The sequence below is a fragment of the Stenella coeruleoalba genome (assembly GCF_951394435.1).
Source record: "Stenella coeruleoalba genome assembly, chromosome: 10".
NCBI classification, from domain to species: Eukaryota; Metazoa; Chordata; class Mammalia; order Artiodactyla; family Delphinidae; genus Stenella; species Stenella coeruleoalba.
This window is the reverse complement of record NC_137156.1, coordinates 33,745,000-33,767,076: the sequence shown is the minus strand read 5'-3', so window position 1 is coordinate 33,767,076 and position 22,077 is coordinate 33,745,000. Positions and strand designations below refer to the sequence as shown.

The 22,077-nt window shown below is 42.5% G+C and overlaps 1 protein-coding gene across 8 annotated transcripts in view; it reads left to right on the top strand.

The window, feature by feature from the left end:
• Window positions 1-22,077, top strand: part of BICRAL (BICRA like chromatin remodeling complex associated protein) — a 104,521-nt gene that overhangs the window by 66,291 nt on the left and 16,153 nt on the right. For 6 of the 8 annotated variants that reach the window (XM_079932916.1, XM_079932917.1, XM_079932915.1 and 3 more), the window contains 4 exons: window positions 4,286-4,331; window positions 4,740-4,788; window positions 4,877-4,945; window positions 8,452-10,131. In XM_079932916.1, the coding sequence (XP_079789042.1) occupies window positions 4,291-4,331; window positions 4,740-4,788; window positions 4,877-4,945; window positions 8,452-10,131 (1,839 nt within the window). In that variant the 5' untranslated portion in view covers window positions 4,286-4,290. The other 2 variants (XM_079932918.1, XM_079932919.1) reach the window with 2 other exon arrangements.

Sequence of the window (22,077 nt, the reverse complement as noted above, 5' to 3'; positions counted from 1 at the left end):
TATACAGTGGAATATTACTCAGCCATTAAAAGGAATGAAATTGGGTCATTTGTAGAGATGTGGATGGATCTAGAGACTGTCATACAGAGTGAAGTAAGTCAGAAAGAGAAAAACAAATATCGTATATTAATGCATATATGTGGAACCTAGAAAAGTGGTACAGATGAACTGGTTTGCAGGGCAGAAATAGAGACACAGATGTAGAGAACAAACATATAGACACCAAGGGGGGAAAGTGGCAGGGGTGGAGGGTGGTGGTGGGATGAATTGGGAGATTGGGATTGACATGTATACACTAATATGTATAAAACAGATAACTAATAAGAACCTGCAGTGTAAAAAATAAAATTCAAAAATACAAAGAAAAATGAGGCATATTTATACAGACTGACTTAGAAAGATATATGATCAAAGGAACAAGAAAGGTACACACCTCTTTCATTATGGACATAGAGTTTTTAAAAATGCTTTAAATAGAATTTAAATACCATAAAATGTACCCTGTAAAGTGTACAATTCAGTGGTTTAATTACACAACATTTCTATCACCTTAAGAAGAAACCCCCTACCCCTGACATCGAGGTTTTTAGTCTTTTGCTAAAACCAATCATGCTGCACTGGATATTCTTATACACATATCATTTCACACATGTAGAATATCTGCGGGACGAGTACCTGGAAATATTTGCTAGGTGAAGTGATTTGTGCCCTTAAAACTTTGAAAGCGACTGCTAAATTGCCCTCTCCAGAGGTCACGAGTTTACACTCTCACTACCAGGGTATAAAAGTCCCTATTTCCCACTTCCTGACTAGCATAGTCCTTAACCAAACTTTTTTATCTTTGCCAATCTGACAAATAATAGTATCTCATTGTAACTTTAATTTCATTTCTCTTATTCTAAGTGAGGGTGATTACTTTTACAAGTTTAGGAGCTACTTGTCTTTCCTTTTTTTATGAACTGATTTTTCATACCCTTTGATTTTCTGCAGGGTAGCTGACTTTTTAAAAATAGGAGTTATGTATTAAGGAGAAAAGCTGTTTGTGATATGAATTGAAAGTATTTTCCCATCGTATGTTTTTTGGGGGTTTTTTAGTCTTTGACTTTATTCATGTTTTTTTTTTCTTTTATCATGCAGAATTTAAAAATGTTTTGTCATCACATTTGGCAATCTTCTTTTATGACTTCTGCGTCTTGTGACATACTTAGCCTTTCCCTACTCCAAGATTATAAAAACAAAATTCTCCCATATGTTATTCTAGTACTTGAAGCTCTCCTCCTCCCTCCCATTTAACTCTTAGATCCACCTGGAATTTATTTTTGTGTAAGATGTGAGGTACAGCTCCACCTTCTTTTCTCTAGAAGGCTAACATCTTTCCCCCACTGATTGGAAATGTCACTTTCATAGTGCCTCTTGACTAAGAATAGTAAGAGCAATTTTAAATATTAGATTTAACTTTTTGAGAGTGGTAGTCAGGTGTCTGGGGCAGTGATTTCTGATCTCTTGGGGTGCCTATGAGGATTCTGTAAGAACTGCAATCCCCTTCTCTCCCTGACAAATTCTACTGCTGTAAACTGCTATTACTTAGGGGATGTGTCTTGCTCAAGTGTGCTGAACCAAGAAGTAGTTTTTAACCCCTTAGAGGGGGGACTTAACTTTCACACAGCCTTATAGGTTTCACCTGTGGCCAGAGGCCCATCTAGTGAATCCAGGGTTGTTACTTTAATGAGAAAAGAGCCTCAACAAGAGTCCAGAAGTAATGGGCGAATCTTTTCCAAAAAAACTAAGCTCTTCACTTTTGAGTCCGTTTCTGATCCTCAGGTTGTCTTCCCACTTTAGAATCGTAGGCAATTTCTACAGTTTTGCTTTGGTAGATTTGCTTTGGTGGGCCGTGTATCTTCCTGGGAAAGGACTACTGGCTCGGGCTGTAATATGACTGTGTTTTGGCACCCTGTAGAGCTGGGCATGTAGGGATAAGAGTCATCTCTTCTAATTTGAAACTGTTTATAGTCAGAAAAGAGTGTGGCCCTTTAAAAAGCAGAATTCTCGGGGTACCCCTGAGGATAAAGGCTCGTAGAGTTCTACCCAAGGAGGCCTGGAGGAGGAGGTCTGTCTGTTAGGACTGATGCCCCCGAGTAGGGCGGATGTCCCCCAGGAGCGTTTCGTCAAGCATTTGAGCGGTCTGCTTGGTTTGCTGTGGAGGATGTGCAATGGCTTTTAATTTCATTCAGTATTGTAAAATTGTTCTTTTATTTGGGCTACTCAAGGAGTAGCTTGTCACTTTGAGCTTTGGGGTAACAAATGTTCTCTGTGCTTGAAAGTCCCAGTGGCAGTGACACCTCCTCGGAGGAGTGACTGACGCTGCCTCCCTCCCTCAGTGTGTGTTAACCCTTGGGCATCTCATCCACTGGAGGAGCTGGGTACAGGTGTAAAGTAGTGAGGGAAGCTGGGAGAGGCATGAAAGTGTTCTGCTTTGGTGTAAGCTATTTTTCACGTACGTTTTTCTTAATTAGTTTGTTCCAGAGACTGTTAGACACTTTAAAAAAATTAATTTACAAAGGATACAGTGGAGCTCCATTTAAATGGTCACGTTGAAGTAAAGAAATAATATCCACTTTATAGGCTTAATTATACGTCATATTTGGCTAATTTAGTCCATGCGAGTGTGCTATCTGGGAGATAAGCCCAGGATACGGTAATGAGCAACAGCTAGTGCAGTTCTACATATTAACTATCATGATTTAAGGGAAGCTCTTCACACTGATGTCTACATATCTACTTAATGATAGTTTTCCTGTTTCTCTTTCCTGTCCCTTTTCACTCCTCAAAGTCGTATTAGTAGAGTCGTCCTCGCGTGCCCCTGAGCACCTGGACATCTGAGGGCTAGATGCAGACTTCACTTAGCCTGCTGTGCCTTTCACAGTTTTGGCCATGGATGTTACCTTTTGACAGGCTTTCCCCACTCTGACCTCCTCCTGTCTCACCCATCACCTCTCCTCTCCACTGATGATCCACTCAAATGGATTGTAATCGTCTGGATCATTCAGCAGCTGAACCAATTCTCCCATCAACGGGAAGGTCCCACATGGGGGGATACTTACCCCTTCCAGACCCTTCCTGAAGAGAGCAAGTTTCCTTCCATGTGGCAGGAGTACATTTTATATTTGTTTGGCCTTGTGACTGATAGGATGGGCAGCTGAGGGGAAGTGGAGAGGAGATGGCAGTTTTAACGGAGAAAAAAAACTTAGTAGAAGCTCTGCCTCTGCCTTCTTCGGGCGTGTCCCTCTTCTGGGCATCTCTTCAGGATTTCATTCCTCCGTCCAACTGCCGTTCACAACTGCCCTTTCCAACGGCTCCAGAACTCTTGGCCTTGGCATTCCGTGATGTAAATTATTCCACTGCATGGCTCGAAATGGGTGCGAAGCAGTGTTGCCAGGTGTCGGATCACTAGTGTAAGTTTCCTGGATCTCGGGGGGGAGGGAGGAGAAAGAAAGGGGGAGAGCTGCTCTTGGAATTTATACAGTTGTTATTGTTTCAGCCAGAGCACAGTGACTGCGCTGGTTAAGCTGGATGCTGTCGATGGCTGGGGAGAGAGAGAGATTTGGGCTTGGAGCTGGGGTGAATTTGGGGTTGAGGGTTTCTACTTTAAAGATTCCAGTGTTGGGATGCAGACTGTTTGGAATTGAACAGTTGGCGTTACTGCTGCAGAGGGAGGAACTTGGGACCTTCAGGGCAGAGCCTGTTGCAGTACTGCCTGGGGCGATGGTGCCTCTTCTGTCTCAAAAAGTAGGGACAACTGACTTTTCTGTTTTCCTAAAGATAGCCAGAATATGGCTAGAAATCCAGATTGCTCACCAGGTTTGGAAATATCCAGTCGCAAAATTCAAAGACCTCTGTATGCATGAGATTTTTTTCTAAAACAAAAATACGATTTCTCCTCTTGTTCACTGTGTACATTTTGAGGAAGTTACTGTTCATGGTTTACCGCCCCTTTGAGGAATCTGTGTGAGTCGTTGCTGCCAGCTATCCTTGATTTGTCTAGATTGCTTTTTGACTTGTAAGTTAAGGATTTGTGTTCAATAAAAACAATTTAAATTGAATACTTCATCTCTTGAATGACCACAAAAATTTAAAAGTCACATTCATAATAAGCAATTAGAGGGAAAACTCACATGAATTAGTTATTTATCTAGGAAAGTATAAGGTATATTTTTGTGTTGCATTGATGCTACTGGCCTTAATCTGCTTTGCTGAAACAGTGCTTTCTTATTCCTTTTCTTTATAGTTGTCATGGATGATGATGATGACTCGTGTCTCCTTGATCTTATTGGGTAAGATGCTCATTCCAAAATAAGGGTAAATCAAATGTGTGAGGTTTGCTGTACTAAAACAACCTAATAAGTATATTAAAACCAAGTGGGTTTTTAAAATAAAGATTAAATAATCATCATAGATATAGAAGGGAGACAAAGTGACATGGATTAACATAGGGGTCATAATTAGGTAATCCTTTATTAAATTTATTTTATAAAAAATCCTGGGAGGCAGAAATGAGTGATGATAGGAAATGGAACATCAAAATGAAACAAAACAAAGCCAACAAAAAAAACTACTAATAGTTTTAAAACAGGGAGAGGATTTTACTCAAACATCATTTTCTTTTTCCCCTGTAAAAATGAACCCTAAATATAAGTAATGTATTTATTTGCTGTTTTCTCTTTTTGGCTGTTGTTTTCTAGAGACCCACAGGCATTGAACTATTTTCTACATGGACCTAGTAATAAATCGGTAAGTAATACTCAGACCATCGTAGGCATACATTTTGTTTCTTCTTGAGAGTCGAAGTGATCACTTTTTTGAATTTGTACTTTTGCAGAGCAATGAGGACTTGACTAATGCAGGATATTCTGCAGCCAATTCAAATTCAATTTTCGCCAACTCTAGTGTGAGTATTGGAAACTGAATGCAATGATCAGATGTTTCTGTCTCATTGATGCCTAGTGAATTGAAGCTTTAATTGCCTTTGTATCATGATGGGAATCCCTACTTTGTCTTTTGTAATTGACACAAGAGGAAAATCTATTGAATTTTGTTGACATTTTCTACTTTTAACTTAGTCTATTAAGATTTTTACTTTGCCATTTTCCTAAGGTTTCAACTTTCTTTCTAAAATGCCTCAGAAACGTTATAGCCTGAGAAACTTATATTAGAGTCTTTTGAATGTTGTTACATAAGCTTTAAAAAAAATCATTCTGTATTGTGGTTACTTTCTAATCATTTTCATCTTAAACAAGGAGAAAGATCATAGTAGCTGGCACCTACTGAGCGCTCGGTATGTTCTTGGCACTCAGAGCTTAACATATATTAACCTCGTTAACCTTACAATAATTCCGTGAAGTAGGTTCTATCATTATCCATATTTAAAGATGAGAGAACTGAAGGTTGGTATTTACCCAGTATTACACAGCCAGGAGTCGCAAGCTAGGAATCGAACCCCAGGCCACCAGGTTCCAGGGTGCAGGTTCTTAAGCTCTAGGAACATCTAGACAAGAAATCTGACCTGAGGGCAGGGAAGTCCTGCCTGGAAACTATATCCAGATTGTTGTGTTTAAGCCTATGTTACTTTAATCTTTTCAACTGCTTTGTTCTGCCATGGATGGTAGTCCAGAGTCCGACTATCCAAGTTTGAATCCTTGCTCTGTCACTTACTAGCTTTATAACCTTGCATCTGTCACTAAATCTCTAAGGCTCAGTTTCCTTATTTGTGAATCCAGGAGAATGATAAATCTACCTCATAGGGTGGTTAAGATGAATGGACTAGTCCATGGAAATCAGTTGACACAGTGCTCAGTTAATGTCAACTTATCGTCATCGTCAGGGTCTTTATTTTCTTCATCCATAAAATGGAATAGTATTCAGAAAGTCCTTGGGAATGCACAATTCTTTAAAGTATTTGAGTATGTGTAAAGTATGTCAGATCATAACATGCAAGACTCCTCCACATGCTAGGGGTGGCTTTAAAGTCACAGCACTGATTTCCTGTAAGGCTTATGAATTAGTAGCAATGCTGAAATTCATTCTGAGTGGGCAATAACTGCATGTGATGCCATTGAACCCATAAAGTAGATATTGAGCCTGTTCGCCAACACTAATGATTTTTACTTATCAGCTCTCCCACTTCCACGTAAGTATTAATTCTAACTCTCCAGGCTGCTTCATTCAGGGTGTATTTATTGTAAACTTGAGTTGCATCATGTCAGTAAAACATTTTAAAAGCTTTTAAAAATATGGAATTTTAAACTTATGGTCTGTTAATTTGTGCATTGTAAAAACATTAAACTGTGTACCACCACTCAGGAGATGATCCACTGTCGCCTTGATATTTCTCTGCACAAACGAACAAACCTCCTTGCTTTCAGTTGCTTTTTCCCACTTCCTTTCAAATGACTGTTCAAGTCCTAAGGTGGTGTCCACCTAACTGAGGCCACATTAGTCCCGTTTCAACTGTTGATTGGGTGTCAAGTGAACTAGTCTTGGCTTTTCTACCTGGGTCTTCCCATCATCTAGACCCCAACACACCTTATTAGCCTAGGGCTGAGAATCTGTATAGTTTTGAAAGGTGGACTCTTCATTCTTTTTTTTTTTTTTTTTTTTTTTGGCTGCGCCAGGCAGCTTGTGGGATCTTAGTTCCCCAACCAGAGATTGAACCCAGGCCCTGGCAGCTAAAGCGCCAAGTTCTAACCACTGGACCCCCAAGGAATTCCCTGGACTGTTTTCTTTTTTTTTTTTTTAATTTTTATTTATTTATTACTTTTGGCTGCGTTGGGTCTTTGTTGCTGCTCACGGGCTTTCTCTAGTTGCGGCAAGTGGGGGCTACTCTTCGTTGCGGTGCACGGGCTTCTCGTTGCGGCGGCTTCTCTTTTCGCGGAGCACGAGCTCTAGGTGCGTGGGCTTCAGTAGTTGCGGCGCGTGGGCTCAGTGGTTGTGGCGCACGGGCTTAGTTGCTCTGTGGCATGTGGGATCTTCCCAGACCAGGGATCAAACCTGTGTCCCCTGCATTGGCAGGCAGATTCTTAACCACTGCACCACCAGGGAAGTCCTGGACTGTTTATACTTGATTGATCTATTTTTGATTTTTTTCTTCATCTTTTTAAAATTTTTAATTGTGTTAAAAATATATATAACAACAAATGTACCATCTTAACCATTTTAAGTGTACAGTTCAATAGTGTTAAGGATATTCACATTGTCTTCACCTTATGTTAAATAACGACTGATTCCATTTTTTTTTTCTTTTATAATTTTGACGTATCCCATGATAAACTGCTGGCCAGCATCGTGTCTCTTATTTGTCAGTGACTGTGTTCAGTTCCCTTCATTTGCCTGTGTTGTTGTCTCTAGTTGGAATGCGCAGTCCTTGAGGACTCGTTACGGACAGACACAAACGCAGAAGTGAGCGCTTGACAAATGTTGACCAACTTTTACTCTTGAATAGGACATTGAAATGGTTTTTAAAGCATCATAATAAGCTGATAACTTCTAAGAAATCAAATAACTATTCACTCATTTCATATGGGAAGCTTGTTTTTATCCAGGCCGATTTTGCCTGGAGTGGGGCAGGTTAGAACTAGGGGAGTTCCGAGAAACCTTTAAAGTCAAGCCTGGATCTGGGATACCTTCTGGACCTCTAGTAGAACCACACTCGGAACTCTCAAAACTCACATCTACTCCTGTGATACAAAAAACTAGACACCGCTGTGTCCTGGATACGCACATACCCTAGGCTGAGTCCCACTCAAGCTTTGGACTTGGGAGCAATCCTGAAAAAAATTAAGCCATGCCACTATCTAAAAAATAAAGCTAAACTCCAGGTAGCCATGAGTATGTTGGCATTATTGATCTGTTTCCTATAATAATTTTATCAGAGCAGTGAATGCATATACTTACAAAAACAACATTAAACATCATTCCTAAGGAAATCAAGTATCAGAATAAGGTGAGCAGGGCTTCCCTGGTGGCGCAGTGGTTGAGAATCCGCCTGCCAATGCAGGGGACACAGGTTCGGGCCCTGGTCCGGGAGGATCCCACATGCCGCGGGGCAGCTGGGCCCACGAGCCGCAGCTGCGGAGCCTGTGCGTCTGGAGCCTGTGCTCCGCGACGAGAGAGGCCGCGGCAGTGAGAGGCCCGCGCACAGCGATGAGGAGTGGCCCCCGCTCGCTGCAACTAGAGAAAGCCCGTGCGCAGCAACAAAGACCCAACGCAGCCAAAAGTAATAAATAAATAAAAATAAATTTATTTTAAAAAAAGAGAATGAGGTGAGCAGTTTGGAGAGTTGTGCCTGAAAAGCAGACTGTTATGCTTTATTCATATTCAAAAGTGAGATGAGGTTTTTGTTTAAGAATCTCTTTCCAAGGTTAGATATGCCATGTAACATCCTGCTTATTTTTTTAGAATGCTGATCCTAAGGCATCCCTCAAAGCTGTAAGCAGCCAGCTTGGAGAAGGGCCCAGTGATGGACTGCCACTTTCAAGTAGCCTTCAGTTTCTTGAAGATGAACTTGAGTCTTCTCCTCTTCCTGATCTCAGTGAGGACCAACCTTTCGACATTCTTCAGAAATCCTTGCAGGAGGCCAATATCACTGAACAGACATTGGCAGAAGAGGCATATCTGGACGCCAGTATAGGTTCAAGCCAACAGTTTGCACAAGCTCAGCTTCATCCCTCTTCATCAGCATCCTTTACTCAGGCTTCTAATATTTCTAATTACTCAGGTCAGACGCTGCAGCCTATAGGGGTGACTCATGTGCCTGTTGGCACATCGTTTGCAAGCAATACAGTGGGTGTGCACCATGGCTTTATGCACCACGTGGGGATCAGTGTGCCCAGCCAGCATTTGTCTAATAACAGTCAGATTAGTGGTTCTGGTCAAATACAGTTAATTGGGTCATTTGGTAGTCAACCTTCCATGATGACTATTAATAACCTAGATGGATCTCAAATCATATTAAAGGGTAGTGGGCAACAAGCCCCATCAGATGTGAGTGGAGGGCTTCTGGTCCACAGACAGACTCCTAATGGCAGCTCCTTGTTTGGGAGCTCCAGTTCCAGCCCAGCAGCACAGCCTGTTACCGTTCCATTTAATAGCACAAATTTCCAAACATCTTTACCTGTGCATAACATCATCATACAAAGGGGTCTTGCACCAAATTCAAATAAAGTCCCAATTAATATCCAGCCAAAGCCTATCCAAATGGGTCAGCAAAACACATACAATGTGAACAATTTGGGAATACAGCAGCACCATGTTCAGCCAGGGATCTCGTTCGCCTCTGCGAGCTCACCCCAGGGCTCAGTGGTTGGTCCGCACATGTCGGTGAACATTGTAAACCAACAGAACACAAGGAAGCCAGTCACCTCGCAGGCCGTGAGCAGCGCTGGGGGCAGTATCGTTATTCATTCTCCCATGGGCCAGCCTCACACACCCCAGAGTCAGTTCCTCATACCTACAAGCCTTTCCGTCAGTTCCAACTCGGTACACCACGTCCAGACCATAAATGGGCAACTTCTTCAGACTCAACCCTCTCAGCTCATTTCTGGCCAAGTGACCTCAGAGCATGTCATGTTGAACAGAAACTCTTCCAGCATGCTCAGGACCAACCAACCATATTCTGGACAGATGCTGAACAACCAGAATACTGCCGTCCAGTTAGTGTCTGGGCAGACGTTCGCCGCCTCTGGGAGTCCGGTGATAGTCAGTCACGCCTCTCCTCAGCTCGCTGGTGGGCAGGTGCCCCTGCAGCAGGCGTCGCCCACCGTCTTGCACCTGTCCCCTGGGCAGGGCAGCGTCTCCCAAGGAAGACCTGGCTTCGCCGCCATGCCCTCGGTGACGAGCATGTCAGGACCTAGTCGGTTCCCTGTTGTCAGCTCATCCAGCACTGCCCATCCTAGTCTTGGGGCTGCGGTTCAGTCTGGTGCATCAGGATCAAACTTTACGGGAGATCAGCTGACCCAGCCAAACAGGACTCCAGTACCGGTCAGTGTGTCTCATCGTCTTCCAGTTCCTTCTTCCAAATCTGCTAGCACCTTCAATAACACACCTGGAGCAGGAAGCCAGCAACAGTTCTTCTGTCAGGTAATATTATCAAACAAATGATAATATCAAACAAATGTTTGGTTGATTACGGAATGGAAGAGTGGAATGAGTATCTGATAGAATATAATTTTCATCCTAGGCTCCCAATTTATTATCTTAAGATGTTCAACGTACTATTGATTGCCTTTTTTCTTCTTAACCAAAATGTTTTATCCAGGATAGTGTTGTGGTCTAGAGTGGAGACTCATGGATTTGAATCTAAGCTTAATGACGTGGAGCAAGTCTTACCTTAACTAACCTCTCTAGAGGTTAAGTTTTTTCATCAGTAAAGTGGACATAGTAATACTACTATCCCATGGAATTATTGGGAGAATTAAATGAGATAATCTATATAAAGCACTTAGCAAAGTCCCTGGCAAATGACAAATACTTAATAAGAGCCAATATTAAGACATATACTTGATGGAATGTATTATAGGCATTTAAAAGGAAAGCTTGTTTTGGATGGACTGGGTAGGAAGTCGCAGCTGTTTCTTGGGTGCCAACTGGAAAGGCTCCGGGACTCAGTGAGACTCAGCAGTGGGTAACTGGCCTGCACAGAGGGATGCATATGGAGGGAGGGATCCAGGGCAATGGATTTGACCAAGTACCTGAGCCTACTCTTACCAGAGCATTGTGCCGGTAAATGACTGCGGGCAATCTGTTAAGGATTATGTTTCTGAAAAGCATTTCAAAGGGTCATCAGCTTTGGTCCTTCACCCCATCTGCCGATCTTTGAACTCCTCTGGCTTTTGGTTCTCACTCATTCTTAGCATGTTCTGTAGTTCCAGCTCCATACCCAATTCCCCACCAACCCCCTGCCGGTGGTCTACCCTCCTTACTCCTCCATTTTCCCTGCCTTTCTTCTCCACATTTAGAAGAATTCAGAAACTTCTCTCTACCATGTATATCAATATTTTTAAAACTGTATACCTTTGACTTAGTAATTCCACTAAGAATCCTAAGGAAACAAAGATTATTTATGATCAAGGCTGTTCATTGTATTACTTTTGGTGTTAAAGGTGTGTGTGTGTCTTTGTGTTTTGAAATAACGTCAGGCTTATAGAAAAGTTAAAGTTTCAAGACTAGTGTAAAGAATTCTCATATATCCTTCACCAAGATTCCCCAGATGTTAACTTTTTACCCCATTTGTTTTATCCTTCTCTCTCTCTTTCACACACACACACATACACACACAAACACACACACACACACATAGTTTTGAGAGTAAATTGCAGGCATGATGCCTCTTGACCCCTACATACTTCAGACTTCAGTGTGTATCTCTTAAGAACAGGGACATTCCCCTACATAACCACAGTACAGTCATCAAAACCAAGAAAAACAGCATTATTACAGTATTATCATCTAATCTACAGACCTTATTCTGATTTAGTCCATTTTCCCAATAATGTCCCTTATAGCAAGAGAGAATAAATTATATTTTGTTTTGTTTTTATGGTCTAGGATCCAACCCAGGATCACTGCCTAATTCTGTTGTCATGTCTTTAAATTGGAAACAGGTTTTTTTTTCTTTCTTTCTTTTTTTTAATTTTTGGCCACACCGCGCAGCATGCAGGATCTTATTTCCCCAACTAGGGATCGAACCCACGCCCTCTGCAGTGGAAGCGTGGAGTCTTAACCACTGGACCACCAGGGAAGTCCTGGAAACAGTTTCTTCATCTTGCTGTCTTTCATGACCTTGATTATTTATTTATTTATTTATTTATTTATTTATTTATTTATTTATTTATTTTTGGCTGTGTTGGGTCTTCGTTGCTGCGCGCAGGCTTTCTCTAGTTGCAGCAAGTGGGGGCTACTCTTCATTGCGGTGCACAGGCTTCTCACTACAGTGGCTTCTCTTGCTGCGGAGCACAGGCTCTAGGCACGTGAGCTTCAGTAGTTGTGGCATGTGGGCTCAGTAGTTGTGGCTCTCGGGCTCTAGAGCACAGGCTCAGTAGTTGTGGCACACAGGTTTAGTTGCTCCATGGCATGTGGGATCTTCCCGGACCAGGGCTCAAACCCGTGACCCCTGCCTTGGCAGGCAGATTCTTAAGCACTGTACCACCAGGGAAGCCCGACCTTGATTTTTTTTGAAGAGTCAAACCAACTTTTTTGTGGAGTGTCCCTCAATTTGGGTTTCTCTGTTGTTTCCTCATGATTAGATTCAGGTTATACATTTTTGGTAGGATTGCCACAGAGGTGATGGATGTGTCCTCACGATGTGAACTTGTCGCATTCCTGGTGATGTTAACTTTGAACACTTGCTTAAGATGGTGTCTGCTTCATGTGGTGTCTGATGCATAGTTAATAAGTTTCTTCGGGGAGTTACATTGAGATTATGTAGATATCCAATTTCTTGTCAAACTTGAACACACTAGTTTAAGCTTTCATTGATAATTCCTGACTGAATCAGTTATTACTAAATCAGCTGTTACTGTGACAGTCACCAAATAGAGACTTTCTAATTCCATTGTTTATTCTACATTAATTGTTGGCATTCTACTCTAAGGAAGAGTTTTTCTGTCTCCCCCTTTTACTTATGCCAGTATGGACACATAGATTCTTATTTTATTTAATGTGTTAAAAATTGTTACAATCATTTATTTTGATGCTCAAATTGCTTTGATGCCATTGGGCACCCCTCCATATTGGCTGCTGGTCCTTCTGACATGCTTCCATCGTGCTTTGAGCACTTCCTTTAATTTCTGGCAAAACATGATGTTCCACGTTCGTCTTTCACTTTCCCTGCCCCTGCCCTGGAATCAACCACTTGAGGGACCTTGTTCCTTCTAGTGGAGAACAATATTTAGAAGCAAGATCTGAGTACTGCATATTCATTGCTACTGAGGTTGTCTCAGCTGGGACTTATATGTATTTACACATACTCAACATCTATAGCTGTCCATCTATCTATATTAAAAACCATGGGTTCATACTGATACTTTCAATTCTAATCCAGTACCACCAGGTTCATTATTCAAGTCTCCTTTTCCATATTTGTAGCTCTCTTTTCTAACAGTGAGAAAGCCTGCCCCACAATATATTTGCTTATTTGCCCAATCCTAGAAAACAAAGAAAATAGTTTTAGAATTGCTAATTCATAGCACTGTGAAAAACAAACCTACTTCAGACTCCAGTATTGGTTTACATTCTGTCTTTAACCTAAAGGTGTATAGTCAAAATACTGTGTTCAACACCTGAAAATACCACAACATTATAAATCAACTATACTCCAATAAAAATTTTTTAAAAATACTGTATTCAAAAGTTACTAGAGTTAGTACTTTTTTTTTCCTCCCTTGGTATGGTTATGCTATTCTTTTGAACTATACTTTTGCTTGTTTCTGTTTGTGTTTCATTTTAGAATTCTTTTCCCACTACCCTTGTTGATTTTATCTATTTAATTTCTTTTGAATGAGTGAACCATTAGCATGGTCCCAAAAGTCAGGGCTATGCAGAAAGTGTGCCGGGCAGTCTCCCTCCTCCCTGGCCTTTCTCCCTGCTCCCACCCCTCCCTCCATCCTTTCCTGCCAGTTCTCATCCATCCCCTATTTTCAGCAATATCATTAGTTTCTCTTTTTTTTTTTTTTTTTTTTTTGCGGTACGCGGGCCTTTCACTGTCGTGGCCTCTCCCATTGCGGAGCATAGGCTCCGGACGCGCAGGCTCAGCGGCCATGGCTCACGGGCCCAGCTGCTCCGCGGCATGTGGGATCTTCCCGGACCGGGGCACAAACCCGTGTCCCCTGCATCGGCAGGCGGACTCTCAACCACTGAGCCACCAGGGAAGCCCGAGTTTCTCCTTTATTTATCCTCTGTTTTTTTTCACACAGATAAGCAGATACATGTATATTTTCTTATTTCCTTACATATGTATTTTCTTATTTCCCCTCCTTTCTTACTCAAATATAGCATACTATAGATAGATATTCTTCTATACTTTGGGTGCAAAAAAGTGTTCTAAACCCAATATAATAATTCTCCAATAGTAGGAGGATTATTGGATATAATGAAGTATTATGGAGCCATTTTAAATGTTTCTGAAAAATAATTAAAGATTTGGGGGAAGGCTTACAAAGTCATTTTAAGTGACATTTTAAATGTGAAATATTTAAAATGCACATTTAACTGTAAAATATTTAATAAGCAATTTGTTTTCTCTTTTAGAAAAATGTTAAAAGACAATATGGTGAACTAGAAAATAGAAAACCCTCTTGCTTACAAAACAACCAGAAACTTGATTAGGAGGAAATGTACTGCTCCCTTAACAGCAGTTCTCTGGGTGGTGGAATTACAGATACTCTTGTTTTCTTCTAGTTTTAAAAACTTACCCCAGGTAGAGGAGGTGATACCTGGACAGCATTTATCAACATAGTGATGCATTTTTCAAAAATAAGTAAAACATGCCATTGGTAATCACTAGAAACAGTTCCAAAATAGTTCAGAATGAAAAGTAAGCCTTCCTCTTCCAGAGGCCACCACTGTTTCTAGGTTCTTTCTCTTGCCCCAGATATGTCCTCTGCATATACAGCACAAATGTCACATATATACTTATCTCTGCAACACACCATACCTGTTTTTACTTAATTATAGAACTTGAGGATTACTTTATATCTATATATATTGATCTGCTTTATGTTTATTTTAATCAATTATACATAATCAGCCACAGCATGGTCATTTCCTTTCTTTTTCCTTTTTTTTTTTTCAATGAGGGGGAAAAAAAAAATCTGTCTTTCTGACTCCCCAAAGTTTCAACTATCCAAGGTAACAAGAAGCCTACACTGGCAGCTCCAAAGTAGTTTTTGTGACTTTGAATGCCAAAGAGTATTGGGAACTAGATCAGTTGCATTATGTCCCGTGTGTTCTGCTGCAGGTTTTCCAGAACAATTAAAGCATCAGGTGTTTTGGAGTGAGGAAGACACAGCCTTGGAGGCAACACAAGTTGGAAAAATAGTGCTGAGGTGTCATCTAACATTTAAACTCCTAGGACATCCAGAGACATTTGCAGTGACTCTTTTTATAATTTCTGTATAAGTTACTTTATAGAACATTGTAATGAACAAAAATACCATTATCAGGGGCCTACAGTGTTTATCTATTTGGAGAAATTTAATATGTCAAGTTTTGATACTATAAAGCATTAATATTAGAGAACAATGAGTTTTTAAATATAAACTTTATTTTTGGTATAGATAATACACTTATTTGGTTCAGAATTCAAAAGGTGCAGAAAGGTGTATACTACAGTGAAAAATTTCCTTCCTCCTGCTCCCCAGGCACGCAGTTGCCTGCAGGCAACCAGTGTAACCAGCTTCTTGAAGAGCGAACTTAAGTCCCCACCCCACATTTTCCATTATGAAAACTTTCAGAACCACAGAAAAGTTGGAAGAGTACCGTGAACCTATTCACCTAGATTCACCAGTTGTTTATGTTTTGCAACATTTGCTCTGTGTGTGTCTCTGTGTGTCTCTCTCTACACACACACACACACACACACATACACACACACTCTTTTCTCTGAACCTTTTGAAAGTAACTTGCAAATGGTATGACCCTTGACCCCTAAATTCTTCAGCAGGTATCTCCCAAGAACAAAGACCTTCTTCAACACAATCTCAGTATTACTATCACCCCCAAGAAATTTAACATTAACATAATAACATTATATCACATTTCTTCCAGCTGACCCAGTAATGTCCTTTATGACAATGCCTCACTCTAGAAAGCAGAGAACACTGATTTCATTTATTGTCACACCTCTTCGGGCTACAGCAGCCTGGACCAGTTGTCTGGTAGGGTGGCCCTCAGTGTGTCGTCTGATTGTTTCCTCGTGATTAGATTCTGGCTGAATGGTTGGCACATAATGTCGGTTTTTCCCATTATGGGTGATTCTGATGTGAGCACTTGGTTATGGTGGCCCCCTGCCAGGTTTCTCCTCAAGGTATTCAAAGGTATCTTGTTCCCATATAAGGAAGAAATGATCTCTAGGATGGTGCTTTGGGACCACGTGACTCTCCAGTTTCCCGGCCTCTCACCCAGTGATTTGACTCCATTGCTATATATTGCATTAGTGGTTGCAAAATGATTTTCTAGTTATATTATCCTATCTACTGTTATTGACTGGGATTTTTCCATAAAAAAAGAGGTTTTTCTTCTCACATTGTGTGTGTGTTTAACACTATGAAATCATAGTTGTTTTTTTGCATTAATTTAAAAACTTTATTACAGGGAATTTTAAACACGAACAAAGACAAGTTAGTATAATGAGCCCCCATGCTCAATCAGCTCCAGTGCTTACCAGCTCATGGCTATTCCTGTTTCATCCATACCCCACTCAGTCTCCCCTCCCCAGTATTACTCTGAAGCTAAACCAGACATATAAGTTCATCTGTAATTTTTTAGTGTATATCTCCAAAAGGCCATGTATTCTCTTTAAAGTTAACATTGCAATTTATTGCTTTCATTATTCTTTTTGATGCTTATATTGTCCCAAGTTTGGTCAGTGGAGGCCTACTTAAGCTGACTTCTACACTTCTGACACATCCCCACCTCCTTTGAGCACTTTGAAGCACAGGATATTGTAGGCATGTCTTGTGATTACCTCGCCACAGACCTAGAATCAGCCGTGTCTCTGAGGAGCCCTGTGAATTTAAACCTCTTAATGCAGGGAGTCATTTCCAGGATTTAAACTCTCTTTTAAATGGATTAATATTTCAAAAGTTAGTGACAAAGAAGGCAGTTTGCAAGAGTTTAGCCTATCAAACAAAAGTAAACAAATTATTTTAAGTCCAAATCTCTTTAGATCACTAAAAGTTTTAGATTTTAAATTCCTTGAGAGCAGCACCTACTGGTGCTTTGCGGCGCTTTGCCGTGTGAGATTTCCAAAGCAATTACCACTGAAGTCTCCAGCCTGCCCTGCCCCTCCCTAATTTTCCCCATCCAGCTCAGCCTGCCTACCTTACTGTGGAGGCACTGTATTTTCAGACGCCCAGACTTCATAATCTAGATGTTCTTGTTTTTTCCTCTTCCTCTGTACCTTTAATAAGTTACAAATCCTACAAATTCTTCTTTGAATGTCTTATATCCATTCTTCCCAATAATAATGAAAATAATGATCATATTATTAACAACTGGTACATGCAGGGGCTATCTGTATTATTTCTAATCCTTTCTTTGGGGCTACAAGTAGCATTACTGTTCCCATTTCACAGTCAAGGAGATGGAGGTTCAGAGCATGGGCAAATTGCTGTAAAGGCAGACTCCACCAGCTAGCTGTCTCTACCACACTGCTTCCCATTTCTCTCTTTTCTACATCTATACCCTGAGCTAGACTTTAAGAGGGACAGCAGTATAATGGGGAAAACAAGAGTTGGAATAGGAGTCAGAGCTCACTTGCAGGTCCTCCTCTGCCAGTGACTGGTTTTGTGATCTAAGTTCCTATCTTACATTCTGAGCCCTAGTTTTCTCTTGAAAGTGAGGAACCCTAGCAATGCAATAGAACCATCTGGGGAGCTTTGGAAAAACATGGATGCTTGGGCCTCACCTTCATAAATTCTGATTTACATGGTCTAGACTAAAGGCTCTAGGCAGCAGCATTTTTCAAAAGCTCCCCAAGTGATTCTGAAGTGTAAACGAGGAAGAATGGACCGCTGGGTAGATGTTTTCCAAGGCCCATTTGTACTGTAATTAGACAGCTGTAACAGTTGTCGGGGTGATTAATCTGCCTTCAGACTCTCCCTAAAGTCTGGCTTCCACCACATTTATCTTCCTAAAACATTTGCTTGGTGACCTGAACCAAATCATCTGGGAGCTTCCCATTGCACGGGAGAAAGTGCCAACCCCCAGCCTGGCCGCTAAGGTTCTCAAGCTGAACTGCTGCTCCAGGTTAGCCAGGCAGGACCCCTCATGGCTCCCTGAACAGGCCAGACTCATCGTGAGCCTCAAGCCTTTGCTGATGGGCATTCACTGAATGTCCTTTCCTATCTGGCCTAGATGCTTCTCCTCCCTCAGGGCACCCAAAGCCCCTAAAAGAATGAAGCCTTTTTCGGACCCTCCACTGATCTCCCCTCCGCACTTTTTATTTATACTGCCCACCAGGTACAATATTTCCTTCACTGATTCATTCATTCAACAGTGTATCAGTAGCTGCCGGGGCCAGCCCTGGGCCAAGTCCCAGGGATGCAACAGTCTTTTGCAGAGCAGGAGGCAGCAGATAAGCCGACAGCCACAAGACAGTATTCTAAGTGCTCTGGTGGAAGCAGCCCAGGGCACCAGGCTCCGAAAAGGAGCCTCTCACCAAGATGGGATGGTTTGAGCAGGTTTCCACGAAATAGTGGTTTCTGACTGAGCCCTACTGTAGGAGAAGGAGGTTATCCAGCAAGAGAGGGTCTGAGTAAAGAATGTTCAGGCAGTGGAATCAGCAAGTGCAGAGCCTTGCAGAGAGAAGAGAACGTGGTTCTGCAGGAGAAGGAAAACAAGTTCAAGTGAGATGTGAAGATTTAGGTGGGAAAGGTAAGCGAGCCCTAAACGCTACAGGACGCTGATGCCGGGCGCAGGAGCCAGTGTCGTAACGTAAGCATGAAATAGTGCAGACCCACTTGAGCCTAGTGGCAGAAGAAATGGAGAGAAGTGAATGGATTTGAGGCAGGTTAGATAGAACTTCTGATTGATTGGCTATAGTGGAGGAATAAGGGTGACACAGAAGTTTCTGGCAGTGACACCCAGGTTCACCGAAATAGAGAACATGGGAAGAAAGGATGATTTGAAGGGAAGTTCTGAGTTCAATTTAGGTTGTTTGTCAAGGGTGAGGTACCTTTGGGACAACCAAGTTGTATGGGCAACAGCTACATGTGCTGAAGCAGAGAGTGAATTGTGAGCTGAAGTGGGATTGACCAGCATATATATCGTGATGGAAGCGGTGGGAGTGGATGAAACGGATCAGGAAGAGTGTGTCAGTAGAGGAGGAGCAGCCGGGAGAGAACCCCAAAGCACCAACACACTTAGGGGGTGGACACAGAAAGAGGGGTCCACAGGTAAGACTCAGAATATTCCAGAGAGGAGGTGTAAAACCCTTAGCTTTGGAAGCTAAGAAAGGAAAATGAGGCAGACGGGAGGGATGGTGTCCACAGAGTGGAGTGTTGCTGGGAAGTGGGTGGAAGTCAGGATGGGAATGTTTCTGACACATGTAGCAACAATGAGGCAGTTGTTGACCTTGGTAAGATTTGTCTCCATGGAGTGATATGTGCAGAAGCCAGCTGCAATAGATTAAGGGGAGTAGGGGAGTGTGGTGATAAGCACAGACAACTTCCAGAAAAATGACAGTAACTGACACTGCAGTAGCTCCACGGATGTGCGGAGTCAGGGTGTGGTTTTTATAAGATACGGGAAAGGCTTGAGCTCTTTTCCAAGCTCATGAGAAGGAGAAGGATATGAATTCCAGAACGTTGGTGGGATTCTTTTTATAAAAGCATTGGGGGATGCTTCTTCCACTGTAACAGAGAAGCGGGAAGGGATGAATGGGGTTGCAGGTGATGTCGTAGCTTTGGTGGTAGAAAGTTGAATGAATTCTCACCTGGCTTACAGGTTTGAAGATAATGAAATAGGCTTCAGTGGAAAATAAGCAAGGAGCTCGCCAGGGGAAAAAGAGGATTGCTGGTCATGCATGAGGGCCTGAGGTCGGACACCATAATATGGTACAATGTGTTTGGGTGGGCCTGGTTGTTTTCTGGATGGTAAACTTTCAGAGGGCAAAGACTGTGTGTGGTATCCTTCAGCTGCCTTCTCTGTGATTACCATGGTGCTGTGCATACAGTGAACACCCGAATGTCTTAGTCAAGGTACTTCGGGCTGCAGCTCTCTAGAAGCTCACCCTAACACATTTAGCAAAAAGGAGAACGTCTCGTTTAGTGGAGCTTCTTTATAAGAGTCAGAACCAGGCTCTCTGCTCCTCCCTTGGCCTCTTCAAGATAGCATGGCCTCACCTCTCTCCTTCATGGTCCTCTCTCACTCTTCCAAGCGTTTAACAGAAACTGGCAAAAACAAAACAAACAAAAAAACAAAAACAGACTGGCAAGTGCAGTGGTTTCCAAAACTTAGCAATGTATCAGAATTAACTGGAAAGCTTCTGAAATTTATAGATTCCTAAGCCCCACATTGGATTTCTGAATCGATCTTTGTGGAATGAACCCAGAAACTTTGTCTTTCAGATGCTCCCCCAGGTGATCTTGATGCAATTAGGCTATAAACCTGTATTTGAGAACCGCGGCCCTTAGGTATCCCTCCCCCTCCCCCAATTCTCAGTTCCAAGGAGAGAGAGTCTGATTGGCCCACCCGTGGTTCAGTCACCCTTGACCAGAGGAGCCAGTCGTGGGGAACATGAGGAAGTGGCCACGCAGGGCCTCTATACGGAGCTCTATACATATAGAGCTGATGCTCTATATGGAGCCTTTGTTCAAATTAGGAAAAAGTGCCCCTCTGAGCCAAAATAGAAAAAAGCACCCCTCTGGGTAGAGAAGCTGCTCACTGACAGGCTTGGCACTTTCCATGGGAAGAAAAGGTGCTCGTTCCCTGGATTCTAGCTCTTAATGCCCTCTAGCAGGTAACAGACCTTTGTGTGTCGAACTGTGCTGGCTCCAACCCATTGCTATGGCAGTGGGGCAATTCCCAGAGGAGACTATGGGCTGGGAAGATCCCAGATGGCCTCCTTCACCCAGCAAATGCCTGTCAGTTGACGAATATCATCTTCCTAGTTTGTCGTTGGCTTCTTACAAAGTGTACCACAGAGGGGGATAGGGATATATTGAGTATTCTGATCCATTGGTGGATTTCTGTATATTCACGTGGTATCAAGATAATACAGGCTCTAAAGAGTTAAAATTGTACATTGATATGAGCAGAGTTCTTGGAGCCAAGTTCTCAACAAAATATCCTTAAATAGCTTCTCTATTTGTGAAGAAAATATATTTCAAGAGCAAGTCTTCTCTAAGAGGGACTTCCCTGGTGGCACAGTGGATAGGACTCCATGCTCCCAAAGCAGGGGGCCCAGGTTCGATCCCTGTTCAGGGAACTAGATCCCACATGCATGCCGCAACCAAGAGTTCAAATGCCGCAACTAAGGAGCCTGCCTGCCTCAACTAAGACCCGGCGCAATAAATAAATAAAATTTTTTAAAAGTCTTCTCTAAGAGTTCAGAAAAAAAAAAACCTGAATGATATATTTTCTTTCTGGAAAAGATTGTCAGTTCGGGGGCAACCTAAATTTGGGGGGAATGAGAGAAAGTTGCTGGCTCCTGGGCAGGGGCATTGGACTAGGAGGAAGTACAGACCCCTATGACTTAATGCCGCAGTGGAATTCACTCACTTATTTTCATTTAACAATGATTTACTGTGCGCTCACTATGGTGTCAGGCCCTCTTCTGGTGCTGGGGATACAGCAGTGAACCAGACACGCAAAAGTCCTGCTCTGAAATCAGGGGACTGGGAGTGACCAGTGACCAGCGAACATCTGGGCACAGAGCAGATCCCTCGGGCAGCAGCGCTTTCCAAACATACAGACCTAGTGAATGGAGGAGATTCCAGTGGGGACACCAAACCAAGTTCCCAGTGGATTACAATTCTACCACCATCCTGGCCCTACCCGCCCCGCCCAACCCGTGTTACCCTCATAGCATAAGAGGTGGGGAGATCATTCCAGTCCCAAGGGGAGGGACACAGTGAGGGGTACTGGCAGTAGCTGAAAGATGAAAATGCACTGATGCCAGTGTTCAACCCCCACATGGGTGTGGGCAAGGGGACTGTAAAACACTTACACCAAAACCTGCTCAGGACTTCCCCTGGTGGCGCAGTGGTTAAGAATCCTCCTGCCAATGCAGGGGACACGGGTTCAAGCCCTGGTCCGGGAAGATCCCACGTGCCTCAGAGCAACTAAGCGTGTGCACCACAACTA